The following is a 27,320-nucleotide window of genomic DNA, read 5'->3' on the forward strand; positions in this document are numbered from 1 at the left end:
GGCCTCTGCTTGTGCCCAGGAAATCTGAAGGGTCCAGAGGCCAGCGTCAGCCATCGGCAAGCCCCGAGCTCCCACAGTCAGCAGCAGCTTCATTGACACCTCAGGAGTGGAGGGCAGGTAGAAACCTAGATGCCTGGCGCCACCAGCATGGGCAGCCGGCTGTGTTTTACAGTTGAGGGCCAGGAGGAAGTGCAGCTTTGGCCTCAGTACAGGTACCTGGCTGTGCACCGAGGATCTCGAGGCATGGGCCAGTGCTCCCCTGGGGCTGGGGAGGACGCAGCATCCGAAGGTGCTGTCCGCTTTCCCCAGCCTAGCAGTCTCTCTGGTGCCAGGCCACTGGCCCACGGGTCTGCGCTCCTGGGCCACTGTACTTACAAAGGCAGGGCAAGGTGCACCTCAGGCCGGCAGCTCCCACCTCAGTCCCACCCTCGTGGGTTCTAACAGGCTCCTTCCTCTTCCTGCTTCTAAGGCCTTGCCTGGTTCCAGCTGTAGCAGCACATGGACAAAGGGAGCGAACCAAGGCTGGACTCTGGTCCCTTTATTGAGCCTGAGACCAGTGGGTACATACCAACAAAAATAAATTTCTCTCCCGAAGCCTGCCTGCAGGCTGGGGCCCCCAGCATGTCCCGGCTGGTGCCCGTGGCTGTCCCCCACCCCCAGCAGCACAGGTCTGGCTCCCCAGGAGTGACAGGATGCTGGCTGCTCAGTATCTGGAGATCCCAGGTGCAGCAGGGAGGGGGTCCCCGCGGGCCTCCACCCCCAGCAGGGTGGGCCCCATCAACATCCACGACTGGCGCTGGGCTCCTGGGGCTCAGTCATCGCTCAGGGTGATGACGTCGTATTCGATGCCCTGGTGCTGCAGCTGTTGGATGTGTTCAGGCACCGCCTCCTCCGTGCCAAAGAGGCCCTGGGCTTGGGCCATGGCAGCGTCGGCCACCGCTGCCAGGGAGGGGAGAGGACGGTGACCTGAGGCCCAGGAATGAGGCCTGGCTCCCAGGCCCCCAAGGCCTAGCCCTGTACCTGTGACAGCCGAGTGTGCCGCAGCCTCAAGCTGGGCCTGGGTGACCAGCTGCTGGCCCGGGGACACAGGCACATACTGGATCTGGAGAAGAGAAGCCGATGAGACACGGCTCTACGGGCCCCTGCCCAGGCCTCTGCTCCCCTGGCTCCCCAGGGGCTCTACCTGAGACTCCTGAAGGAACGGGGCCCCTTGCTCATACTGGATGTGTGTGATCTGGCCCTCCTGTACCTGGAGAGAGGAAGCCCGCATAGTGACCCTGGGAGTGGGTGTCGGCCTCTCTGCCCCGCTCCCCCGGCCTTGCTCCAGGCCTGGCCTACCTGGATGTGATGGCCCTCGGGCACCACCACGTATTCCTGGGGAAGGAGCTGCTGCACTCCGTCCGGAGAAATGATGTACTGTACCTGAGAAGGGAGGAGAGGCAGGTGCTGGCAGCCTGCCCCCCAGGAGCTCCACGAGGAAGGCAGAGCAGGATGGCCAGGGACACCCGCCCCCCGCCCCGCCATCAGCAACAGCAACTGCAAGGATGGACCCCCAGAGGGACTGTTTGCAAAGTGTTTCCCGCCCGGGAGCAGGGCGTGGGGGTGGGGAGGCGGCAGCCGCAGCTCACCTGGTTATCAGACGCCACCAGGTGCTGGACCGTCTGGCCGTCCGCTGTGGTGATCTCTTGGATGTAGGCGGCTTCCTCCTGTCGTGGCCAGGCCAGCTCCAGCTTCAGATCTCTAGGGGCCCCCACCCCTGTCCCCACCCTGCCAGTGGGACCCCCAAGCTCAGGCTCTCACCTGATTGCTCACTGTCTGTTCCTGGGCCACGAAGATGTGTTCCTGACCCAGTGCCTGTTGGAGCCGCTCGGGACCCAGGACCCCGTGACTAGACTGGAAGGCAGCTGGGCAGAGAGGAGGGGGAACGTGGCTCAGGTTGCAGGGAAACACGACATGGCCCGGCTCCACCCCAGCCCGAGGGTGTGCGCCGGGGCAGTGGCTCCAGGCCCGGGTCCATGCTGGAGCGCCGCTCACTGTGCAGTGTGGCCAGCGTCTCGTCATCACTGTTGAGGATGATGGTCTGGGTGGGGGGCCGGGCGGGGGCCCGTGCAGGAGGGGCTGCCGTCTTCCTCCCGTCAGGGCTGTGGAGCCGCTGGATGTGGAACTTGAGGTGCCCGTTGCGGTTGAAGCTGAGGGGGGAGGATGCTGGCTCAGTGGCGGCGCCCCCCACCCCCCACTCCCCCAGGCCCAGCAGCCCCGGAGGGCCTCGCCCAGCCTCACCGCTGCCCGCAGAGCTGGCACTCGAAGGGCTTCTCGTTGGTGTGGGTCAGCATGTGCCGCCGCAGGTCCTTCTTGTTCTTGGAGGCAAAGCTGCACTGGCTGCACTGGTGGGGCCGCAGACTCGCGTGCTGGGCCATGTGGGCCTGCGGGCGGGGCAGAGGCAGTGCTGCTCAGGGCCAGCGGCTCCCTGCGCACCAGCCGGGTGCCACGGTTTCCTGCCGCTCTGCAGGTGCTGGGGGGGACCCCGCTGGCTCCATCGTGAGGCTGCTCGGAGAGCCCAGCCCCTGCTCACCCTCAGGTCACCCCTGTGAAATGTACGGGCTCAAAGAGTGGCCTCTGAAGGTCGCTCCCAGCCCCGACACTCTGGGTTCTGGGCCCCCCTCCCCTGATGGAGCTGTGTGAGAATTCAGCAGGCAGTCGGATCTAAGAATTCGTCTTTCTCAGGGGACAGAGTCCCAGGAACCTCCCTGGGATTGATAGCTCTGTCTTCTGGAAAACTTGTGTCTCCCCGGCCACCTCACGTTACCACCCCTCTGCTCCTGCCGGCCCAGCTCAGCCATCACCTCCAGGAAGTCCCCCCAGCACCCCAAGTCCACGTGACTCATTCCCTGAGTGTGTGTGCTGAGTTCACCCTGGGGACAGTCAGGTGTTAGTCCCCGCCTGGTGTGTCTCCCCCCCAGACTCAGCCCCCTGAGAGCTGGGGCCTAGCTGAGTCACCTCTGAGCCCAGTGGGGAGCGGAAGATCCGGCCTGGAGGGTGCTCAGTCAAGCTTTGTTACACAGATGGGGGCCAGCAGAGGAATGGGGCACCTACCCGGACCTCGGGCCACTGGCGAGCGCTGAAGGGGCAGTCAGGGCACTTGAAGGCTCCCGGCCCAGCATGGGCCCGTTTGTGACTCTCCATCTCTGCTCGGCCAGTGAAGGCCTCGGCACAGATCTTGCAGGAAAACTTCTTTGATGAGGCAGTAGCTGCAGATGGCGGCGAGGGGGGCACTACGAGGCCCAGGGGTTTGTTGGCTGCAGGAGGTGGGGAGGCAGAGCCCTGAGGGTCCCTTGGCCGGTGGGTCCTGGCTGGAGCCAGTGGCTCAGGGCCATCTCTGGGCAGCCCCCCGTACTGCAGGACGGGCCACTTGGTGCCAGAAGCCAAGGCGTCGGTATTTGGGAAGGAGATGGAACCGTCTGCAGTCAGCTGTGGAGAGGGGGCGGGGCGTGAGGGGAAAGGGTGGGGCGGAGTGGCGGGGGCTGGGGCTGGGGGAGGACCGTAGGCAAGGGGGGCGGAGGCGGGGAGAAGAGGGGGCGGAGCGGGGCCGGGCCCCCTCCAGCCTCACCTGGATGTGGTGCAGTTGGGTTCCGTCGGCTGCCATGATGAAGTGCGTGCCAGCTTCTTTCAGGGTGTCACCCACGACCACAGCCTGGGCTGCCTCCCCCGGGGGCTCCTCGCTGTGGGCACAGATGCCAGGACTGGGAAGCTGAGTTCCAGCAGAGAATGGAGGGCCACGGGAGCCCCTTCCTTGGGACAGCCCTCCTTGCACAGTGGACCATGGCCACCACAGACTGGCCCCGGGCGCCTCCCTTTACCAGCGGGACCTCCGCTGCCTCTTTCACAAGCAGGGACCCAGTGTCCACTGTACCGTCCAGCTCAGCAGTGGTCATCCCCACCCCCTCATGGGCAAGCAGTGATGAGATGAAGGGCTCCAGGGATCAAACCCAAGTCTGACCAGGTGGGGCAGGAGAAGAGGGTGAGCAGGGGAGGCAGGGCTCCTGGCTCCCATCCCGGCTGAACCATCCGGTACTGGAATTCAGGGCTTCCTCCGATGGCCCAGGGATTCAGTGAACAAGGAAAACGAACATTTCTGCCCTAGACTCGCTCAGCCTACAAGAACCCAAGTGCAGCGGTGGGGCCTCTGATGTCGCTGAGGAGCCCAAGCGTGTGACGAAGGTCAGAACTGGCCTAACCTCAAGGATCCAGAACCAGGAGCATGTGGCCCATAGGCCAGGCTCAGACCCACAGCGCGTCTGACTTTCGGGGAACTACTGGACTCCCTCCTCACGTGTAAAGTGAGGGAAACACGCATCCCACAGGAGTGGTTAGCCGAGTCCACAACCGTCAAGTGCCTGCAATTTCTGAAGTAGCCCTTCCCGAGAGGGACACCATACCCTTACAGCCCAATCGTTTTAGCTCCTGTGAACTCGGCGTGGGTGGGCGGGGTGCTCCCCTCAGCACACCTACGAACGGCCGCAGGGCTCACCTGTAAGGCGTGCCGGGAGTTGACGTGCCCTCCTCCACGGTGGGGGCCGTAATGACGCTGTAGCCAGCCCCGCCGAACGGCCCAGGCGCCAGGGTGATCTGCGGCAGGTCAGGGGGGCCGAGCTGGCTCTCGGCGGCCACGCTGCCTCCTGGCTCTGCCATGTGGAGGGTGACCACTTGGGGAGTGGCGCCTGCTGGGGAGGGCTGTCCCCCTGAGGACGCTAACCCTGCTTCCATGTCCTCTGACTTCACCACCGCCACCTGCAACAGCATGACAGGTGGTGTTGGTGGCAGGAGCTGGCGTTCAAGGCGCTTTTCTATCTCCGGGCCTCAAAGCTTGCCCACGCTCCAGCCGGACCCAGTGCCGCCACCACTCACGGACACAAGCCCAGTTTTGTGCTCCTGGCAACTGGAGAGAGACTTAAGGACGGGATAGAGCGTTACTGCCCCCTAGGGGCACTGGAGAGACTTAACAAGGACGGGATGGAGCTCTACTGCCCCCTAGGGACACTGGAGAGACTTAACAAGGACAGAACAGAGCGTTACTGCCCCCTAAGGGCACTGGAGAGCCTTAACAAGGACAAGACAGAGCTCCCTGGGGCATTGCGTCATGTCTGGAGACAGTTTTGATTGTCACAATTGGGCGGGGGTGGTGGGGTGGGATGGGTGGATATTGGCCCCTGGCTGGTAGAAGCCAAAGATGCTGCTAAACACCCCATGATGACCAGGACAGCCCCCTCAACATGGAATTATCTAGCCCAAAGCGCCATGGTTAAGAAACCCTGAGGTAGAACAAGTGACAAACCAGTAAGAAAAAACAAACATCAGAGCTCTACCTCACATCTTACTCCAAAGTCTGCTTCAAATGGATTAAAGATTGAAACGTAAGAAATAAAGCTCAAGATCAATTAGAAGAAAATATGGGTATATCTATAATCCTGGGGTGAGAAGATTTTCCTAATCATGACAGATGTTAAAACTTACAGCAACACAAATCAGAAAATGAGACCAGAAAACAAAGACACTTGGGGTGGGGGAGATGGTATTTAACAATGCATATCAGAGATAAAAGGTAGAGTTCCCGTACATACAAACAGCCCTTGCAAAGTGATAAGAAGACTAATAATTTACAAGCAGGTAAGTGAGAGAAGAAATAAAGTGGTCTATGAACATACAGAAACTCGATCTCTCTTGTGATGACAAAGTTATCAATTAAGACCCTTATATACATGTCTGTGACAAGAGATTGATAAAGACTGATGTGCAGCATTGGTGAGGCAGTGGGGAAGCACACTCTAGTGGCAGTCATGTAATGACATATGTTTTTTTTTTTTTTTTTTAATTGTTATTTATTTGGCTGCACCAGACACCAGATCTTAGTTGCAGCACGTCCCTGACCAGGGATCAAACCTGGCCCCTATGCAATGGAAGCGAGAGTCTAAGCCATCAGGCCACCAGGGAAGTCCCGACACGTCACTTTAGGAGGAGTCATGCTCGGGGTGGGACCCACGGATTCTGTTTCTAGGAGGCTTCTTTTAACCCCACAACTAAAATACATGTTTATGAACACCTGAAAATACATGTTCACAGAAGCGCTGCCTTAAGTTCCTGAAAGACTGGAAACCATGCACACATAAAGGACTGACGAGATAAGCTTCAGAACACCCCTATGACAGAATGAGGTGGAGACGTCAGTAAGAAGTGGACACGCGTGTGGCCAGCCTGCAGAGGGAAGTAGAGCTAGGCTGTCCATAAGCGCAGATGCCATGACCCCACTTTTTAAAGATCAAAAGGTCTCTGTGTTACCAAGCACCTGGACACACCTCTGCAGAAATGCTTATTAACCTGTTACCAGTGGAAATGAAGGGGAGGGGAGGAAAACTTAAAAGATTTTCACCCTCTGAAAAGAACATTTCTTAACACTCATTTTGGGTTTCACAAGCATGTTTTTGTAATCAAAAAAACAAAGCAAAATGCATGATACTGGCATGAGAATAGCAAACAGATCAAAAGAAAAGACCTTCTCTAGAAACACAGGAAAATCTACTACATGATAATGGGGATGTTTCAAATGACTAGGGAAGTTAGAGGATTCGATCTACTGTACTGGACAACTTTTGGGAAAAAAATAAAGTTAGTCCCCTACCTTTATGCATATACCAAAAATAAATCCCAGGTGGAGTAAAGATTTAAGTGTAAAAAATGAAACTGTATGAAGAAAATACCAATTAATGTTTATATGATCTTGAGGTGAAGAGGCTTTTCTAAGGATGATACCACAAGCAAAAACTATAAAAGCTTGATACATTGAACTATCTAAAAATCTAAAACTTCTCCCTATCCCCAAATGCTACAAACTAAACCCTATGAAGATTTCCAAGTTCAAAACAGGCTCCCTCCTCCATGGAGCTCTGTTCCCCTGGCAGCATGTTACTCTTCCAAGTTCTCAGAATTTATCATCTCAAACACACAGTTTCCATCCTTCCAGGAGGCTAAGAGACAGGAGGTGCTGACAGACCTTTCCCTGCCTTAGAGACGCATGGGGCAGTGCGGGGAGGCGGCTGGGCGCAGCAATAAGTAAAGATGATGAACTTGGGGGAGGACATGCTGGGTTTAAGGTGCATGAACCCCGTGAGAGGTCAGAGCTGGAGAAAGCTGTGGGAGCCTTTGGCCTGTGGGAGGTGGCATGGAGTGAGGGCACTGGGCTGGCTGGGAAGCCCGTTCAGAGCCCCGAGCAGAGTGTGGTGCTTACTGCTCAGTGCACTGGATGTCGCTGGTGACTCCGGAGTGTGCAGTGGGAGACCGCCTGCCCTCCCTGGTCTCCTGGGGCCTCCCTGGCACAGCGGCCCCCCTCCCCTGCACCCGCCCACTGGGGTCCAGTGGATCTGTCTTCCACTACCCGCGAGCTCCCTGAGGGCAGGGCATGTCTCCTTCACCACTTGCCTCCGCTCCCAGTGTCCAGCACAGAGCTGACACCCAGGGTGAAGCCAGGCCAGGAAGGAGCTCACCTGCAGGGCTGTGCCACCCAGTTCCCGCTGAGTGCTCATGTTCAGCAGCAGGTCCAAGGCTGTCTGCGTGGCCATGGCTGTCGACTCCGCGGTCCCTGGGTCGGGTGGAACCTGAGCCTTAGAAAGGGCTGCAAAACTGGCACCCAAGCCCCCTCCCCACCAGCTTCCAGCCCCCATCAGCATGAGCCCTGTCCCTGCTCCCGCTCTCCCGCAGAACTCACCTGGCTGATAGATGATGGTGGCGCCACCCAGGGTGTCAGAACAGAGCAGTGGGGGGGTCTCAGGGGACTGGAAAGGTGCAGCCTCTGGGGGGATCTGCGGGGTGGGAATGTGGCCAAGGGTGACAGGGGGCAGCTCGGATTCAAGTGTGTTCACCAAGCACCTCCTGCATGTCAGACGCTTCACTTCACATCTATTGGCTGGTTTGATCTTGACTCTCTTCAAGATATTTACCAGCTCCACACTACAATGAACTGACAAAGGTTAAAGAATCCCCTGACTAGTAAGGAGGAGAACTGGGGCTTGAACACGAGGCTGGCTGACTCCAGAGCCCCTCTATGCTCTACCAGCACATCACACTGGTCCATCTTTGGGGGCAAGGAGGGGGCAGGCAACAAACTCAGCCAAGAGACTGTATTTCTCAGCCTCCTTTGCAGCTGGATAAAGTTGGCCATGTGGCTAAGCAGGAGCTTCTGGTAAAGTTCATGAGGAAGCTAAAATGGATAGATGGCAGGCATCCTTTTTCCTCTTCCCCCATCCCTTCCTCCTGTTTCTTGTCTGGGATGGTGAAGAAGGCTGGAGCTCCTGCAGCTATACTGGACAATGAGGCAACCACAAAAATGGGAATCTTATGCGTAGGAAGATATATTGAGAGAAACTGGTCCTTGATGACTGACCAGGGAACTGCCACATCAGTCCTGGGCTGCTCCCCTTTGGACTCCTTTTGTGTGAGCGAATAACAAACTATTATCACGACCTGGCTACTGATACTTCGGTTCTCTATTTTACTAGCACTGGAAAGCCCACCCCTCCTCGGAGCTTAAGGACGGCATCTCTGTGCCCTCAGCCATCCTTCACCCCCGTCCAGGGAGGCAGGGCTCATTTCGTTGTATCCTACGTGCCGACGAGGACCCCGGGGCTGGGGGAGGCGGTGTCACACGGCCTCGCGGCCCATGCCCCCCACCCCTTCTACCCGCTGCCTGCGCTTACCTCAGGAGGTCCTGGGGAGCTGGCGGTGGGTGCGGGGGCCGTGCTGTGCTGCTGCTTCAGCTCCTCAATCTGCTGCAGAGAGAAGAAGGGGCGGCGGCGGGAGGGGGGCTCCTCAGGGTGGCGCCGCCCCCACTCCTCGAAGCTGCTGGCGTGCCGGCACCGCACGTGCAGCCGCAGGTTCTTCTTGTGCCGCGTGCTGAAGTGGCAGTACTCGCAGGCGAAGGGCTTGGCCCCTGCAGACAGAGCAGGAGGCGTCCTTGGAATCACCCGCCCCCTCAGGGAACCCTTCTGTGACCCCAAGGACCTCTCCAGCTGGCTGACTCCCAGCACCCCGCTCCCCAGCGCAGGGAAAGCACGCTCTGTCCTTGCCGGTGGGCAGGACAGAAACCGGCCAGGGCTCCCTCCGCGCTCACGGCCTTCCTCCGAGGGACCAGTTCAAGGTCCCATGACCACACACCTCTCTCCTGACTTGCCTCCCCACAGGGAGCCGGGAATCCAGCTAAGGGCACCCTGGCTCCCCTTCTCTAGACTTCCCTTGTGTGCCTGCCGGAGGGCCAGGCACCAAGAAGAGGAGGCAATTTCTGCCATCCATCTTCTATGGCTTCCTCTGGTGAGGGCAGGGCTACGGGAAAAAATGGTTTTATAACCACCACACCGTTGGTACTTCAGATTCTCTCGTTTCACAGCTAAGAAAGGCTCAGAGAGGGCAAAGACTGACCCCAGGTCATACAGAGAAGAGCTGGCTGAGCTGGGATCTGAGCTCAGCTGAGCGACAGTCCCGGGTGGGGTTGGGGGTTGGGGGGTGGCTAAGAAGACAGAGCCGAGCCTCCACCACGGGGCCCTGCTGTGTTGAGGGGTGGGGCCGGCCGGACCTGTATGCTTGACAGCCACATGGGATAGCAGGAAGTCCTCTCGGAAGGTGCGATAGGGGCAAAAGCTACACTTGAAGGGCTTGTCGCTGACGTGGGACAGCTGGTGGTTGAGCAGCGCCTTCTTATCCTCGCAAACAAAGTCGCAGAACTCGCACTTGAACCTGGAGGTAGTTGGGGCAGGGAGAGGGAGAGCTCAGTAGTGGGGCACGGCGGGGCCCTGCGGCCCCAGGGGCTCTTCCGGGGGGTACCTGCGGTTGGCGACAGCCTGGATATGCGTGAGCAGGTGCATCTTGAAGGTGTAGCGCTTCTTAAAGGACTTTCCACACTGTAGGGGGTGGGGTGGGTTAGTGACGGAGCCGCCCCCTAGCAGGCCCCGCTCACGCCCCAGCCCTGCACTCAGCCTCACCCACCTTGTCGCACATGTGGGGCTTCTCCGTACTGTGCGTCTTCATGTGCTGAGTGAGTCTCTTTTGCATGGGGTAGACACGGCCACACACGGGGCAGGGGAAGGAGCTCAGCTTTGGGGTCTGGGAAGGGGCAGAAGGGGCCAGGTGGACACAGAAGGCAAGCAGGGAGGGTGAGCCTGTGCCTGGGCCTCCCGCCGCACCCCCCCCCCCTCCACGCCATGGGCAGCCCGCAGGCAGGGGCCCTTCCCAGGCCTGAGCCGCCGACTCACTGGGTCTGGCCTCTTCTTCCTAGGGGAGAAAGACGCAGGAGTCAGACCATCACGTGCCCAAGCCCACCCCAGACCCTCTCCCGTTGACCGGACCCAGTCTCAGCCCTGATCCTAGCTCCCTTCTGTGAGAACGGCATTCCTCCACTGGAGCTCACTGGAGAAAATGTGAAGAGGTGTGCGGTAAGTTCTGCCACTTAGCTTTAGGAACAAGCCATTCTCTCTCTGTGACAAAACACATTTGTGTTTTAAAGACTCTGAGAAACTATGCAGCGGTGGAGAGCTGCTGACCCAAGTGCTTGTTCAACCTGGTGTCCCTAATTTCATGTGGACAAAGGACTCCTCCTCCTTTTTTATTTATATTTTGAAAGAAAAATCTATAAGAGGGAATCCCCTGACGGTCCAATGGTTAGGACTCGACACTTCCACTGCTGGGGCCTGGGTTCAATCCCTGGTCAGGAAACTAAGAACCTGCAAGTTGTGCCAAAGAGAAAGAAAGAAACAGGTGTAACAGAGAACTGGCTTTAGATCCTTTTCTGAGCCCCTTTAGGTACACCATTTCCTTTAACCACCTCGACAATAACAGTCCCCAATTTACAAAGCTCGAAGCAGGAAAGAGACCTAATAAGAGACCTCTAGGCGCCCCCACTGCCCTGCTCTGAGCCAAGTGATCTGGGATGAACCATCCTGCCGTTCCCATGTCTGTCGTGTGCTACAAAGGGGCTAACCCAGAGCAGGGGCTCAGTAAGTGGGAACTGGGGTCACCCTGGGCCTCTGCCTCCCCAGCCCTACTGACCGATCCCGGCTGTGCACGGCAGCGTGCCGGATGACGTCCTTCCGGTAGACGCTGGTGTAGCTGCATTTGTCACACTTGTAGGGCTTACTGCCCACGTGGTTGAACATGTGCTCCTGGGAGACAGGCAGAAAGGACAGGGCTGGGGTACAACCTCCCTTCCTGCCCACCGGCTCTGTGCCTACAGCCTTAGAGTTGTCCCTCCCCACTGCACCCCGGAACAATCCCCGCTCCCCGCCCTTCCTGCCGAGGTCCAGAGAACAACCTCTAGGTCCGGTCTGAGGGAGGAAGCACCGTGTGTGCAGAAAGCCCAGAACTCGGGCCATCAGAGCTGGAGGTGGAGCACTGGCCCAGCCCCCACGACGGCCAGTGCTGCCTCACTCTGGCCGAGGTGTAGCTTACTGGGCCAGTAAAATGGGGCCCTTGGAGTCTCCTGGTGGCACAGTGGAATAAGGATCTGCCTGCCAATGCAGGGGACACAGATCCAGTGCCTGGCCCAGGAAGGTTCTACATGCCTTAGAGCAACTACGCCTGTGTGCTGTACCTATGAAGCCCGATGCCTAGAGCCTGGGCCCTGCAATGAAGAGTAGACCCCGCTCACCACAACTAGAGAAAGCCTACAAAAAAAAAAGCAACGAAGACCCAGGGCAGCCAAAAATAAAAATAATAATAATTAAAAAATGGGACTCTTGACACTTATGACCTCATTGGGCTACATGAGGATGACATCAGAGCATCTACAAGGTACAAGGCAGGCTCGGGCTGCTGCAGGCCCACAGGCACCTCTGGGTAGATGATGAAAAGGACCTGCTGGAGACTTTCTAACACAGTGAAGGAGATTAAAGTTTTCCTGCCAAGTGTGCTGGTGGTTAGGCAAGTCTAAGACATGATACGACTCTGCAGTATGCAGCCTGTGAAAGGACATCCTTGGCCTGGAGACGAGGCAGGAAGGTGCCCATCACCTCCACTCCCCTTCAGGGCCTTCTCCCATCCAGCGTCCCTTCCATTCCTGGTCCCTCTGCCACACCTTGAGTGAGGACCAGCGGCGGGAGCGGTAGCTGCACTGCAGGCACTTGAAGAGCTGGGGGTTGCCGGCCTCGTGGGAGTTGACGTGGAAGCGCAGGTCCTCGTGGGACAGGAAGCGGGAGCCACAGATGCGGCAGAGGAAGGGCCGCAGGAGCGGTTTGGGTGACTTGTAATAGTACCTGCCAGGACGATGTTGGAGGAGGTCTGGAGGGGCCGGGCTGCCACCCCCCACCCTCAGCTCTCATCTTGGCACCCGTACTTGCGGTATTTCTTGCCAAGGAAGCGCCTGGAGGGCCGACCACGGCGGCGGGGCAGGGTGTCAGCCTCATCCTGGTAGGACGATGCTGCATTCCTCGAATCTGACTGGCTCACACCGGGTTCCACGGGGGCCCGGTTGGCCTTGCCCAGGGCCACCAGGCGTCCCCGCCCCGAGGAGCTGGGTGCCTCAGGGTCTTGTGGCTCCAAAGGGCTCTGTCCACTTTGTGAACTCACTAGAGGCTCTCCGTCCACACCTGCCACAGACACACCAGGACAGATGTGGACAGGTGTGCCAGAGGCCAGCCAAGATACACCCCCACACACACTGTCCCAGCCCACTGATGGGCATGGCAGGTGTGGGAGAGATGCAGGCCGCCGTGATTAGACAGCAGTGTGGACACACGTCCCCTCCTGCAGCTGTCAGCACGGCACGCCTCAAACGGGAGAGTCTGGAGCAGCACTGGGAGAGCTGGGGCCTCCCGGCCAGAAGACCTGCCTGTAGGCTCAACTCAGTCACCAACTTGCTGTGTGTCCTCAGGCAAAGCCCCGCCCCTCTCTGAGTCTCCTTTTCCCCCATCTGTCAAAGGGAGGTAACTGTTGCTCTAGTGACCTCACAGAGACATTCTAAGGTCTGGGGAGCAACAGCAACACTTAATCACTGGTTTTCCCAAGGGAGGCTGAGAGGCTGAAGAGCATATAGGAGAGAGGAAGGAGACATCACGGCACACGGTTGCAAAGCCTCTGCCATCAAAACATCCGAATACATTGCCTATTCAAAAACACTAACAGTATTTCACTGTAATGTTTTAAAAATTCAAAACGTGTTTACAAAATTCAAAATATGTTACGGGAAATGCGGGTAACATCTCGCTTCTAACAGGATGTTCCGGTGTATTCACTTGTAGAAATTCACCGAGCTGGATAAAGAATCTGGCTGCCAATGCAAGGCACACAGGCTCGATCCTCGGTCTCAGAAGATCCCACACGCTGTGGAGCAACTAAATCCTTGCGCCACAACTACTAAGCCTGTGCTCTAGAGCCCAGGAGCCACAATGACTGAGCCTGCATGCGGCAAGTACTGAAGCCCGTGAGCCCTAGAGCCTGTGCTCCAAAATAAGAGAAGCTACCGCAATGAGAAGGCTGTGCACTACAACTGGAGAAAAACCCTTGAAGCAACAAAGACTCAGCACAGCCAGAAATAAATACACACAGAAAACCTTTAAAAAATTCACTGAGCTGTGCAGTTAGCACACCCTTGCTTTCCTGCACATACACCTCAGTAAAAAGTTACTTTACAAAGAAGACTAGGGACTTCCCTGGCGGTCCACATGTTCAAACATGGTGCTTCCAGGTCTGGAGGTGTGGGTTTGATTCCTGGTTGGGGAACTAAAGTCTCACATGCCATGAGGTGTAGCCAAAAAAGAAAAAAAAAAAAAAGAACACTAAAAAAAAAATATAATCACTCCTCCACACACACAACTTCATGTACAAAAACCACTACCTTGTATTCCTGGCATGTCTATTTAAGCTACAACCCTAAGAGGCAGGTACTATCTATCACCTGCATTCACAATAAGGGAAGGGGAGGTTCAAGAGGCAAAGCGACCCGCTCCAGATCCAGCTGGTAGGAGGCAGAGCTGGCATTCTGTCCATGGGGTCTCCCCTGTCCCAAGCCTGTCACCCTCCAAGTCCGTGCTCCTCTGACATCGTCTCAGACCTCAGACTTATTCTCGTTTTAGGAATAATTAGCTCAGTTGTAAATACTCCAACTTCCATGCTGTGACAGCTTCCCACGGAAAAGCTTTATCGGACAGCTGGTGAATCTTAACCCTTGAGCTTGGTAGGGGAGGGCTTTCCCCATCACCAGGAGGCCGGTAGGTCATTCTGGTGGGTCTGAGACTTGCTCTTTTGCACAGCACGCTCCATCCCCAGGCTCCATGGAAGCAAGCAGGGAACGAGGCCACCCCTGAGCCCCACCCGCACCCCTGGGCCCTACTCTCACCATCTGGGAGATCCAAGGTCTCCAGGCGAGGCAGCTTCCGGGGCCGGCCAGGTCTCCTGCGGGGTCTCAGGGTACTGGGAGTGGGGCGCTGGGGCCGCAGCTGCCGGCCCCGGGGCTCGTCATCTGCAGGGTTATAGTCGCTGTCTTCTGTGGGGATAGCAAGAGGAGGAGGGCCACAGCCTTGACCTTTCAGCCCTGACCCCTTGCCAGCTTCCCTGGAAAGAGGCCCACTTCCCCTTCCCTGCCTGCTCCTCCTTCCAAACCCACCAGGGATGACACCTCCAGGAAGCCCTCCTGATGTTCCCCTGGCTGACTGTCAGTACTCGTCTTTGAGGTCCTGCAGTCCTTTCTCTAGACCATTCTTAACACCTACCATTACCTCATATATACCTTAATGTGAATCAGAAAAAAAGTGCCCCTTCCTCAATACACTTTATAGTCATTGTTTAGGAAAAAAGTGTCTAGTCATTCAAGTCTACAAAGTATGACTATGCTACCCATTAAAGGAGCCACTCACCATATGTGACTCTTGAGCATTCAAAATGTACCTAGTCTAAACTGAGGCATAATTAAGTATAAAATACACTTCAGATTTCCAAAAATTAGACTGAAAAAAGGTAAAAATAATTTGTTAATAATTTTTTATGACTGCATACTGAAATTAGATTTTAGATATAATAGGTAAATAAAATATATGATTGACTTTAAATTCATCTTTTTACTTTTAATACAGCTACTAAAAAAGTACACACATGGCTTGCATTCTGTTTCTGCTGGACAAACGGACATGACCTTAGACACAGTGCTGGTTTTCAGTGCACAGTCTGGACAACTGCACATGAAGCTCCTGGTCCCAAAGCCCCAGCTCCTCTTATCTTATGCTGGAGGTACTCCTGGCTGCGCCTGTGCCAATTCCTCTTTCCTGGCCCTTCACGTGGGCCAGAGGGAGCTCAGTATATGCAGACGTGGGTGGGCAGCAGGTCTGGGAGCCTACCCTCCAGGTCATCAATGGCGCCAGCATCTATGATGTCATCGTCGTCTTCCTCCTCTGGGCCCTCTTCCTCCTGGGGCTGGGCCAAGCTGCCCCACTTGCGCGGACGCCCCTTCTTACCAGCTGCTGCTGCTGGGGGTGGGGGAGCAGGGTACAACGAACTTGTCAAGTCTGACTCTTGGCACCCCATGTGTGCAGGCGGGCAGGCCAGCCGCGATCAACGCACCTGGGCGGAAGTGCCGCTCCCGCATGTGGCGCAGCAGCGTGGCCTTGGTGCTGCTCCGGTACTGGCACATCTTGCACTTGAACTGCTGAACCACCACCACCTCCATCATGGCCTCCAGGCTCTGCAAGTCCGGCTCCTCGGTGCCAGAGCCCAGGGGTGGCTGCGCCGGGGAGCTGGGCCCACCCTGCGCTTCCTCCGGCGGCTCCAGGCATGTGGATGTGGATGTGGGGCCGTCAGCCAGGGCCTCGATGGCTGCCAGGCTATGGGCCAGGGTGGAACTGGACATCGGTGATGCCATGGGGGCACCTGGAGACGTGCGGGTGGTGAGGGAATCAGAGGGAAGTGGAGAGGGAGGCTGGCCATGAGCTACTGCTGCCCCTCCCAGGCAAGCCCAGGGGTCCTAGAACACAAGCCCCACCATAGTAACCGTGGGGAAACTGAGAGGCCGGGGGCAGCAGATAACCTGCCAAGATCACACAGTGAGTCTGCGGCAGAGCCTGCCTGTCCTACCCCCACACACGGCAGGGCTCCCCGGGCCTGGTGCTGGGCCCTTACCATCGTCTGGCCCCTGCAGGATCAGGTACCGTGTGGCCTCAGCCCCGCTGCCCTCCGCACTGGTCACGGTGATGCAGCCTAGGCAGAGACAAGAGGAGGGGATGCCCAGCTGATAAGGACAACCATTAGGCCAACACTCAGTCCGATTCACCCATGCGACTGTGAAACTGGCTGCCCCGTGACCCACCTCCCGTCCAGGGCAGGGCTGTTGGGAGGTCTGGGATGTGTGACATGCTGGTCCCACAGCCAGTCCACAGCTGCCCACCTTTGACCACTACACCTGGAAGGTCTCCCTCTTTTCCTCTCCAACCTTCTCCACGGTTAAGGCCCAGATGCTGCACCACTTTCTTAGGACTGGCTTTCGAGACCATCCCAGGGCCTTTCCAAGTGCTACGACCCTTACACAGATCACTGATAGTAGAAAGTAGTCTGGCAAATCATGAGCACCAACTCTGGAGTCAGACTGAGCTTATGGCCCAATACTCGCTAATGACAGCGGCTATGCTGGTTTACATCCTCTGTGCCCCAGCTTCCTCATCTAGACTGTGAGAACAATAACAGCATATACTTTCAGGGTTACCAAGATGATCAATGACCTACTACTGCAGGTAGAGTGTTTAGAACAGACTCCAGTGCAAAGTCAGGTATTTTGTGCTTAATCGTTCAGTTGTGTCTGACCCTTTGCGACCCCATGGACTATAGCCCACCAGGCTCCTCTGTCCATGGGATTCTCCAGGCAAGAATACTGGAGTGGGTAGCCATGCCCTTCTCCACAGGATGTTCCTGACCTAGGGATCAAACCTGAGTCTCCTGCACTGTAGGAGGACTCTCTACCATCTAAGCCACCAGGAAAGCCCCAAAGTCAGGTAAATCCTCATGTCATTTAGCACTATGAGATGGGGTTACTGCTTTCACATTACAAACTCAGAGTGATAAGGTTATCTGCCTGAGTCTGCACAGCTGGTTCTGTAGGGAAACCCTTGAGGGGCAACTCTTGCCCACCATGGCCTGACTCACTCCGGATGAGGTCGGGCCCGATGGTGGACTCGATGATCTTGTCAATGGCCGAGCCCAGGTCCGAGGAAGAAGCCGTGCAGTCGGACACCAGCATGTTGGGGTCTGGGAGTGCACTGGAGTGCACCAGGGCTGGGGGGCCGCCCGTCACCCCTGCCACTGGCCCGCGGGAAACAGAAGATGAGTCAGGGAGGTAGCCATGGGGCAGCTGGTCTGTGCTGGAGCTGCTCTCAGAGACCTCCTCCTGGGGGTCAGGAAACAGGGAGAGAGGAAGCTCAGGAGCTAGGGATGGGGCTCCTTAGGGGCCCAAGGACATGGTGAGTGGAGCCACCCAACGCCCTCATCCACACAGAAGACCGGTGGGAGAAACCCTCTAGTCACGGAGCCTCCCCAAAAACAAGCCCCAGGGTCCCTGGGTCTGATCAGGTATAAGGCCCCACATCTGCCCCCACACAATAGTCAGGTGAAGCTGGTTTCACCATGCTGTCAAATAAGCTGTTCCCTCTGCCTGAAACGCTTCGTAGCATCACACCATGGCTAATTCCTACTCAGACATGCAGCTGGTACCTCTCCTGGGAAGCTGACCCTGACCCCCAAGGCCAAGCTAGGACCCCTCTATCCTCAGCAATTTAGTTGCCTGTGTTCCCCGCCCCCCCCCCCCGGCCCCCCATCACTTGATGGTTCACTCTGCAGTATTATGGCTCCCAAGTCAGATTCCATTAGGGCCAGAACTACACCTCGCGTCTCTTGCTGTAACCCCAGGGTCGAGCACTAGGTGGGCACATGCTCAGTCCATCTTTGCTGAACCAATGCAAGCCCTGGACCCGCAAAGTGGAGGCTGTTATTGTGTACCTCTATGATGTGATGTCCTGAAAACCATCACTATCTGGCAAATAATGACAATGCTGAGGGTCTGGATATATACTGACTGTTTACCACGTGTTGAGCCCCGTGTTAATTGCTTTGCACATACTCATTTAACCCTCAAAAAAAAAAAAAAAAAAATCCTTACTGGCACAGACATTTATTATTCCCACTTTACACATGAGAAAACTGACAGCTAAAGCCTGGGGAGCTTATCTAAGACCACAGAGCTAAGAGGTGGCAAAGCCATGAGACTATTTTATAAAGCGTTTCCAAGAAAACATCTGGTGGCAGCTCACAACACAGCACCCTCAGGGGTAGGTATTTCTGCTCCATTTTACAGACAGAAGACTGAGGCTCCACGAGATCTCCCAGTGAATCAGCAGAAGAGCCAAGATGTGAACCAGGGCAACAGTGAAGAGCGCAGCCCACAGCCTAGATTTGAATCCTGACTCTGTGCCCGTTTGCTTCTCTGCTTAAGATGTGGAAAGAGTGGTATGTGCCTTACAAGGTACGAAGTTTAAATGAGAAAACCCATGCTAGAGGCCTGGCATGGAGCCTGGGTCACAGTAAACCATAAACCAATTATTAGCTACAAGCAAGCCTGCTGGCTGCTACCCCCTGACTGCCAAGCACTGCTGCCTGCGGTCGCGGCCTCCACCCAAGCGCGGTCCATACCAGCGAGCTGCTGCCGCGGTCCGAGCTCTGCCCCACGCCGGAATCGTCGGCCTCCGCTGGCCCCGGGGCGGCCGCGGCGTCGCTGCTGTCGGCAGACACGGCTTCCGAGGTGCCCACACCCAACCCGCTCTCCGAGGGCTCCTCGGGCCGGCCAGGCCTAGGGGCCGCGTCGCTACTGCTCTCCACCTCGTTTTCCTCCATCGGCTCGGGGGGTTGCCTGACAGGAGGGCCCAAGGTCCGGGGCCTTCACTCTGTGACAGGATGTGACCGGGGCTGGAACCGGTGGGCCTCATTCCCGGTCCCCGCATCCCACTCAGCTGCGCCCATGTGCCCATTTCGCAGATGCAAACACTGAGTCGCCGACGGGGCGGGGCTTTCTATGGTACGGCGAGGGGTTGCTTCGGGAAAACAGGACCAGGAAGCCTTGCCTCCCAGTCTCCGGCCTTTCCCTCATCCTCGGGAGGGTGGTCAGTGGCGGGGAATCTTGACCCTTCTCTCCTCCCCTCCATGATTCCCGCAGAGTGGTTCCCTCTATGGGCCCCGCGTGGCCTCAGTGGTTCAGCCCTCCGGCCCCCCGAGTCCCCCCGGGTGGAGGGTCGGTGGTACCGCCCGCAGGCCCCCTGGGTCAGCGGCTTGCTCCCCCCTCCCCTGGCGCCCGTGCGGAGGGGGCTGACAGAGACGGTCCCGGGGCCTGGAGACTCGGGGCTGTCCCCGGCGCTGCCTGCGCTCCAGGCCCGACGCCATCTTGTGGCGGCGCAGGGTTTCCGCTCAGGCAAGTGCGAGAGCGACTAAAGGGCCTGGGACCCCGGGGCCCTGTTCGGACAGCCCCGCCGGCCCGGGACCGCTCCACCGGGTCTCCCCGCAGTGTGGCCCTACTTCCTGGCAGGGTGCGGTCTGGTGACCTGACTCTCCCCGAAGCTCACCTGACGCTTTCGTACCGGTGTTCCTCTCCGACTCCGGCATCGACGAGGTCGCCATCCTCTTTCCCCCCGCGGCGGAGGGACTCATCGGCCTCACGGAGGCCGGGACTACTTCTTACGCCGGTCCGGAGAAAGGCTTCCAATGCGCTGGAAGGTGGCCCTGAGGTCTGAAAATCATAATAGAGTCGTAAGATAATATGAGATTTTATATGTCACTTAGTATTAGTGGTAGAATCCGCTATGGTTAGGGGCTACTTTATCTCAGGGCGGAGGAACACAGAGGATTGGCTATGTGACGTCACTGCTGGGTCCCTTCCCTGGGCCGCAGGCCGGGGCGCGGCTGAGTGTGGCCCCACTTCCGGAGGCGTGGCTCCCGGTGGCCTGGCCACGCCCTTCCCGGAACAGCTCAGAAAAACGTGAAACGGAGTGTTTGGTTGGTGAGAGAGAAAAAAATGTTACCGGTCTTTTCGCCTGCCTTTTAAGCATTACTTTACGCTTTTCATCGAACCCAGTCAGAACCTTCCCGATTAGGTCTGACGTGTCCTGGGAAGAGAGAAGCATATAATCCTTGTTTTACAGATGGGGAAACTGAGGCCCCGAAATGGGAGGTGGCTGGTCCAACCTCACGTCAAGTAGAGGGACTTGGGATACAAGCCCCAATTGCTGGAGTTGGGGAAACGGAGAAGAGTCAATGCCCAGCCCTTACTGAGCTTTGTACACGTATTTGTTATATAATGGAGCCGGAAGTGAAGACGTTCTCCATATTCTGTTCAGTGTAGATGGTGTAGATGTACTTAAAGGTCTGCCACCTTTCAGAAAGGTATGATTGCCCTTCTGATGCCCGAAATGCCACTTTTGGCAATATCCTCTGTTTAAGCCTTTTTAGCATTTTGCGCAGAAACCTGGCGCCGGGGTTTGCCCCAGCGCAACTTGTGTTGCATAAGTTGCTTTCGTCAATTGAAAAATACAGATTTGCCAGGGGGATGGGGAGGGGGAGGAAATCTAAAAAAAAAACTCGTGCATAAAGTTTAAAAAGACAGGGTGCTTTGAGCTGTTACGATCTGTTTTACCCGAGTGTGAGGGCGTTTCCCTGGTTCTTTCCTAGGAGCAGGTTTTGTTAAGGGGAATAGAGCATGAGGTCTCTGGATTGGCTATGCCCCCTCATTCCTTCTCATCCCCATTCAGCAGGACCAGGCTCCTAGAGCAGCCCTGGAGAGCTGGGTAAACACGGGCATGACAGCAGGTTGGTTTTGTACCCACTAGGCAGTTTTCCAACGTGGACCTGATTCCTCAGCCCTGCAAAGCCACTGCCAACCCTCCCCCCACCCCATCACATGTGAATAGGATGTATCTTGCCTCCAAACAAGTCACCTCCCTCAAGGATGTTGGAGGACTCAGGAGGACGCCATCCATTCTCATCCCCAGCTGGACTAAGTCTTCATCCTAACCTTGGCCTTTGCCACCGGATCACAAGATTACAGAATGTCATGATACAGAAAGTAATAGCTTCCTCATGGAGCTCAAGACCAGAAGGAAAGCTTATGGCCCGAGGTCATGACTCTGTTTTGCCAAAAGTGTTACTATCGTTTTAGGTTCAAAGTATTCATTAACAAAAGAAACTACTTGCCACACACAATAAGTAATATCAATATTTTATAAAAGACTATTTGACTTAATTTCAGTATCCAGTCATTAAAAGAAATAGAAACAATAGAATAACAGCACGTTCATCACCAAATTGGGCCAGCCAACTTCCAGACTTAGTGCTGGCAAGTCCCTCATTAATAGCAATCTGGAGTCCCAGTTGGAAAAAGGTGGTGTGTCCACCCCCTGGGAGAGACTTCAAATTGCAGTTTCAGGGGTTCTCCCTTATAATCCCAGGCTGCAAACTGATAGCATCATCCATTTGCGTGGAAAAATGCAACTCTGGTTTTACTTTAACCTTTTTTACAATGCTGTTTGTTTCACCTTATGAGTCATAGGATTTTGTTAGACCCCAAGGTGATTGGCCAGACCTCCAGGGGCTCAATTGACAGACCCACTCCTTTTCTTATCTAAAGTCCCGCCTGACCTGCTGTGCTTTCAGGCAGGCATGGAATCCGAGCAGGGTCCAGGCAGGTCAGAAGCAGGTCAGAGGCCTGCTCTCTAACTTCTGAAGCCTGAACAAGACTTCCTCCACTTTAATTTTCCTAACAGACTCCTTGAAACAACATATCAGAATTCTCCCATCACAAAGACAAAGAAGCCAATCTGGTTTTCTGACTACTAATCGAGAGTTCTTCGCACCAGAACATGCAGTGTGTACTTACGGCCTCAGCTTTGATGGGACGATTTCTAGAAGCAGTGATGGGGTTCTGGGTCAGGACATTCAAGTAGACCATTGAGAAAAATGCTGAGGAGAGGAGCCAAGAGGAAAAGAAGAGGGAAAGCACTTTGTATGTGCATCTAACTCAAGCCAGGCAATGTGTGTCCTCTTTGCTGCATCACGGTACCTTAAAGAAGCTGGGCTTGTTCTAGTCTTCCATTGTAGAGAGGAGGAAGCTGAAGCTTCGAGAGGGAAAGTGACTTGTCCGAGGTCATACAGCCTAGAGGATAGAACTGGCATATAGGTGCAGGTCTCTCTGATTCCAAAGCCCCAAGCAATTTAGGTACCATATGAGGTATGACAAAGCTATGACAAACCTAGACAGCGTCTTAAAAAGCAGAGACATTACTTTGCCAACAAAGGTCTGTATAGTCAAAGCAATGGTTTTCCCAGTAGCCATGTATGGATGTGAGAGTTGGACCATAAAGAAGGCTGAGCACCGAAGAATTGATGCTTTTGAACTGTGGTGTTGGAGAAGACTCTTGAGAGTCCCTTGGACTGCAAGGAGATCAAACCAGTCAATCCTAAAGGAAATCAGCCCTGAATATTCATTGGAAGGACTGGATGCTGAAGCTGAAGCTCCAATACTTCGGTCACCTGATGAGAAGAACTGACTCATTGGAAAAGACCCTGATGCTGGGAAAGATTGAAGGCAGGAGGAGAAGGGGATGACAGAGGATGAGATGGTTGGATGGCATCACTGACTCAATGAGCATGAGTTTGAGCAAGCTCCAGGAGATGGTAAAGGACAGGGAGGCCTGGTGTGCTGCAGTTCATGGAGTGTGAAAGAGTCAGACATGACTGAGTGACTGAACTGAACTGATGAAGTACGGCTAGTAATAATAATGCTTGAGAAACTCAGTGCCAGTGATTGTATTAAGCACTTTACCTATATTTAATCGTCACAACTACTCTATGAAGTAGTTGCCATCATTATTTCCATTTTAGATATGAGAAAACAGGCACAGGACAATAAAGGAATAGAGTAAGGGTGGAACTGGGATTAAGAATCAGGCAATCTGGCTCTAACCTCTGTACTTTTTTTTTTTTTTTTTGGCAGCACTGCACAGCTTTTGGGATCTAACCCAGGCACACTGCAGTGGAAGCATGCAGTCCTAACCATCGGGCCACCAGGGAATCCCCTACCTGGTTCTTAGACGATCCTTGAACTCTCTTTTCCTGAGCCAGGCAGTGTAGTTACTATTTTCCTGTTTTACAGAGGAAAAAACTGAAGCCCAGACAGCAAATAACTTGCTCAGGATCAATCACACGGTAAGTTTCCTGGTCTAATGGAGAGAGCTGGGATTCTAGGCCAGACTTCCTACAGCAAGTAACAATCATATTAGCAAATGTTTACTGAGCACTTATCAAATACCAAGTGCTTCATAGGCATTTTATTTATATATATATATATGTATATATATATTTTTTTTTCATTTTAAATCTGTAGTCATCACAACCAGAGATCCTCAGTAGTCTCAGCTTTCCCAGGTTGCAGAGGAAGACACTGAGGCTTGGGAGCAGTCAAACGACTCGTCCAAGGTCATGCACTTGATGGTCAGTAGAGCTGGGGTTCAAAGCCTGGTCTCCTGACTCCCAGCCCAGTCCAGGGTTCCTTCCACTGTGCTGGGTGCCCCAGGAGGGGGAGGCGGTCAGCAGATGAGTGCCCCGGGGCACCTCTCTGCCTTCTCTCTCTGTCATTGCCATCTATGGGTTTAGTGAAACCTGTTCTTGAAAGATCTATTTATAGCTTAAAACCGTACCACCACTCAGGATAATAAGTCCCTTAAGTTGACTCCCCATGGTGTAGATTAAAGATTCATTTTATTTGTCCCAAATCTTTCTCTGTCAGGATTAGAGGGGGAGAGGAGGAAGTACGAAAAGGCCCCAGGCCCAGAACACTTAGAAAACAGGCTCTAGTCCAAGTAGTGTTTGCCTGTTGCTGGCAATTCCTGAGACCCAGGCAGCAGGTGACATTTGTGCACACAGCTCATCTGATCAGTACAGAGACATGAGGGGTAGGCAGTGCCTAGATTTTCATGTCTTTTAATCTGCCTTGTTTCCTGTGAGCTTCCCAACACTTAGCACAGTTTTCTGTGCTAAGGCATCTACTAGATACTTATTTGTGAAATGATCAAATGAATCTCCATTTTATGGACAAGGAGACAGAATATCAGAAATCTGGCTAGGAAAACAAGACGGGAGCCAGACAATTCTAAAGAGGAAATCTGGGACTTCATCGGTGATCCAGTGGCTGGGACTCCATGCTCCCAGTTCAGGGAGCCTAGGTTCAATCCCTGATCAGGGAACTAAACTAGATCCCACATGCCGCAACTAAGAGTTCACATATGACAACCAAAAGGAACCCAGCTAAGACCCGGCGCAGGCCTTCCCTGGTGGCTCAGGGGTAAAGAATCTGCTTGCCAATGGAGGAGACACGGGTTTGATCCCTGATCTGGGAAGGTCCCACATGCTTCAGAGCAACTAAACTCATGAGTCACAATTATTGAGCCTGTGCTCTAGAACCCGGGAGCCGAATCTACTGAGCCTACGCACCACGACTACTGAAGCCTGTGTGCCCTAGAGCCCGTGTTCCGCAACAAGAGAAGCCACCACAGTGAGAAGCAACTAGAGCGTCGCCCTTGCTTGCCGCAACTAGAGAAAAGCCTGTACAGCAACAAAGAAACAGCACAGCCAGAAATAAATAAATAAAATTTTAAAAAAGAGACCCAGTGCAGTCAAATAAATAAATTTTTAAAAATAAATATTTTAAAAAAGAGGGACTCTAATCTGGAGGATTTAGAAACATAGTTGCTGGAAGGGCTGAAGTAGTGACTAGGGAAATAGAAAACCTGAGATGAGCAACACAGGAAGGCCATGCCCTCCCCAAGGGCCAGCACTGAAAGACAGGAGCTGGCACACCTAGACCAGGAACTGAGGGCCACCCAGAGGAGAGCTGGGACCTCAGGCCTTTCTAGCAGGTTCTGCAGACATGGAGGAGAGACTCTAGCTTCTGAAGTCATCCCCTCCTTTCCCTCGAGGCTGAGAGAGATGGGATTAGACACTCTCACTTTTCCCTTCATCTTATTCTCTGATCTCTCGCCAAAGCTTCCCATTGGCTGAACGGAGCCAGAAGCTAATTAGCAAGGGAGTCCAGGAAACATGGTTTGCCATATGAAGTGGAACAGGAGAAGGGCAGAGAATGAATTTGAAATAAACAGAGAAATTGACTCAATAGTTCCATACCTAGGATGAGGCTGTGATGTATGTGTTGTCAGACAACCTCCCTCCCAACAACTCCAAATGTTTCTCCTTGGTTCTTCATCTTTCTACTTCCAGCTTAAGTATCACCGCCTCCAGGAAGCCTTCCAGGACTCCTTCCCCATAGTTACTATCTCCGTAGTGTCAGTTCCCCTAACACACTCTATGTGTCACTGTCATAACATATACCACAGTGGGAGGTGGTCAGTTACCCACTGCCCTCCTCAATAGATTGAGCCTCTCAAGGCCAGACCTGAGTCTGGTTTCTTTCTCTGTTGGGAAGAAAAGGGAAAGAAGTAGCTCAGTCATGTCCGACTCTTTGCGACCCCATGGACTGTAACTTACCAGGCTCTTCTGTCCATGGGATTTTCCAGGCAAAAATACTGGAGTGAGTTGCCATTTCCTTCAGGAGATTTTCCCGACCCAGGGATCAAACCCGGGTCTCCAGGATCCTAGGCAGACGTTTTACTGTCTAAGCCACCAGGGAAGTCTGTTGGGAGGAAAATGGTTTTCAAATGAGTCAGCTCTCTGTAGGGGAGAAGTGGGATCTGGAGTCAGACCAAACCTAGGCTCCAGATATCCCAGAACCTACATTTATATGTTGTATGACCTTGGACAGCATTCATTCCCTCTGAGTCTCAGTTTCCTCATCTGTAAAATGGGGACATGAGAAACTTGGAGGAAGGGGTAAGAGGCAGACTCTACAGCAGCCCAGTGAAGCTCAGGCTCTGGGATCAGACTGTCTATAGTCAGCCCCCGTCTCCTCTCTTTTTTAAAAATTAATTTATTTTTAATTGGGGGATAATTGCTTTACAAGATTGCGTTGGTTTCTGCCATACATCAGCATGAATCAGCTGTAGGTATACACATGTCCTCTCCCTCCCGAACCCCCCTCCCACTTCCCACCACATCCCACCCTCTAGGTGGTCACAGAGCACCGGGTTGAGCGCCCTGTGTCATACATCCAGTTCCCACCAGGTATCTGTTTCACGTATGGTGATGTATATCCCCTGCTCTTCTTTATGTTGCTTAACTTCCCACATCTCTGTTCCCTCACTTTTAAGTTAGAGATGATGTTCATACTTCAGGTGGACTCTCTGAGGATCACACGAAGCTGTGAATGGGAAGAGTGTGAGTGCTCAGGAAGTGGGCACAGTAGCATCAGGGTTGGTCCATGGCCCCGGGGCTGAACACTGACGAGGCAGGTTCTCAGGGATACACTTCACACAGGACTCTTGTCTAGTGAACCACTGCTGCCCCATTACCAAGAGCAGTTTCTGGGAGCCTTCCCTGGCGGTCCAGTGGTTAAGACTCTGTCTTGCAATGCAGGGTACGTAGGTTCAATCCCTGATCAGGGAACTAAGATGCCACCTGCTGTGGGGCAATCCCTCACACCACAATGAAAGATCCTTGCAAGAGGCAATGAAGATCCCACATGCCGCAACTAAGACCCAATACACCCAAATAAATCAATAAAGTTTTTTTTTTAAAAAGAAGAGTGCCTGGCACATGTGTGTATGTGTTAACTTGCTTCAATTATGTCCAACTCTTTGCGACTGGAAGCTCCTCTGTTCATGGGATTCTCCAGGCAAGAATTCTGAAGTGGTCTGCCACGTCCTCCTCCAGGGGATCTTCCCGACCCAGGGATCGAACCCGAAACCCGAGTCTCTTGTGACTCCCGCATTGGCAGGTGGAATCTTCACCACTAGCGCTACCTGGGAAGTCCTACCTGGCACATAGTAGGTGCTCAGTCCATCTCTGATGGATCACTGAACAGTGGATGAGTTACATACGGTGATGTTATTTTGACTGTGAACCAGCACCCCAGGAAACACAAAGGATGTGGCTTCTACACCAGCCCAACCCTGGCTCAGAGACATCTTGGAAGAGGTGGGGACTTCTGGGCCTGTGAAGAGGGGACATAAGCAGCAGGGGACAAAGGTCTGGAGCAAAGGGATCTAATATTTCTTGAGCACCTGCTGTGTACCAGATGCTGTACACACTTTATTGCATTTCATCCTCACAGGAGTCTGCAAAGCACTGACCGTTACCCCATTTTAGAGGTGATGAAAGAGGAA

General features: G+C 54.5%; 1 protein-coding gene and 1 long non-coding RNA gene across 8 annotated transcripts; one reads left to right on the forward strand and one right to left on the reverse strand.

The window, feature by feature from the left end:
- Nucleotides 1–516: 516 nt before the first annotated feature.
- ZNF335 (zinc finger protein 335) lies at nucleotides 517–19,758 on the reverse strand. Of its 5 annotated transcripts, none has more exons than XM_061127390.1 (28): nucleotides 19,620–19,758; nucleotides 18,697–18,947; nucleotides 17,158–17,398; nucleotides 16,141–16,218; nucleotides 15,586–15,891; nucleotides 15,363–15,488; nucleotides 14,369–14,515; nucleotides 12,368–12,620; nucleotides 12,110–12,287; nucleotides 11,086–11,198; nucleotides 10,292–10,311; nucleotides 10,027–10,163; nucleotides 9,865–9,941; nucleotides 9,617–9,777; nucleotides 8,745–8,977; nucleotides 7,757–7,850; nucleotides 7,536–7,630; nucleotides 4,529–4,788; nucleotides 3,608–3,719; nucleotides 3,094–3,468; nucleotides 2,281–2,423; nucleotides 2,035–2,189; nucleotides 1,801–1,904; nucleotides 1,629–1,706; nucleotides 1,339–1,422; nucleotides 1,184–1,249; nucleotides 1,021–1,102; nucleotides 517–939 (listed from the first exon to the last, which is right to left on the reverse strand). In XM_061127390.1, the coding sequence occupies exons 2-28, from the start codon at nucleotides 18,895–18,897 to the stop codon at nucleotides 812–814; spliced, it is 4,047 nt and encodes a 1,348-aa protein (XP_060983373.1). In that variant the 5' UTR covers nucleotides 18,898–18,947; nucleotides 19,620–19,758; the 3' UTR covers nucleotides 517–811. The 5 variants fall into 5 exon arrangements, with proteins under 5 accessions (XP_060983373.1, XP_060983374.1, XP_060983371.1 ...); XM_061127391.1 differs by having other exon boundaries at nucleotides 10,027–10,143; nucleotides 10,293–10,311; nucleotides 15,363–15,491; XM_061127388.1 differs by having other exon boundaries at nucleotides 15,363–15,491.
- On the forward strand, nucleotides 19,643–26,825 carry LOC133045174 (uncharacterized). 3 transcript variants are annotated; one of them, XR_009690136.1, is made up of 4 exons: nucleotides 19,991–20,053; nucleotides 20,196–20,436; nucleotides 23,042–23,253; nucleotides 23,432–26,825. It is a non-coding gene; the product is annotated as an uncharacterized LOC133045174 (long non-coding RNA). The 3 variants fall into 3 exon arrangements; XR_009690135.1 differs by lacking the exons at nucleotides 19,991–20,053; nucleotides 20,196–20,436 and adding an exon at nucleotides 19,643–19,781 and having other exon boundaries at nucleotides 23,432–26,824; XR_009690137.1 differs by lacking the exon at nucleotides 20,196–20,436 and having other exon boundaries at nucleotides 19,927–20,053; nucleotides 23,432–26,824.
- The last annotated feature ends 495 nt before the right edge of the window (nucleotides 26,826–27,320 follow it).

Source organism: Dama dama, chromosome 23 (assembly GCF_033118175.1).
Source record: "Dama dama isolate Ldn47 chromosome 23, ASM3311817v1, whole genome shotgun sequence".
Taxonomy (NCBI): Eukaryota; Metazoa; Chordata; class Mammalia; order Artiodactyla; family Cervidae; genus Dama; species Dama dama.

Excerpts from the sequence above, each read along its gene's own strand:
- ZNF335 (XM_061127388.1), bottom strand. The coding sequence starts at position 18,897 with ATGGAGGAAAACGAGGTGGAGAGCAGTAGCGACGCGGCCCCTAGGCCT. Across the intron at positions 16,219-17,157 it reads CGGGCCCGACCTCATCCGGA|GCTGCATCACCGTGACCAGT; the intron begins GTGAGTCAGGCC and ends GTCTCTGCCTAG. Across the intron at positions 3,720-4,528 it reads ACTCCCGGCACGCCTTACAG|CGAGGAGCCCCCGGGGGAGG; the intron begins GTGAGCCCTGCG and ends CTGTGCCCACAG.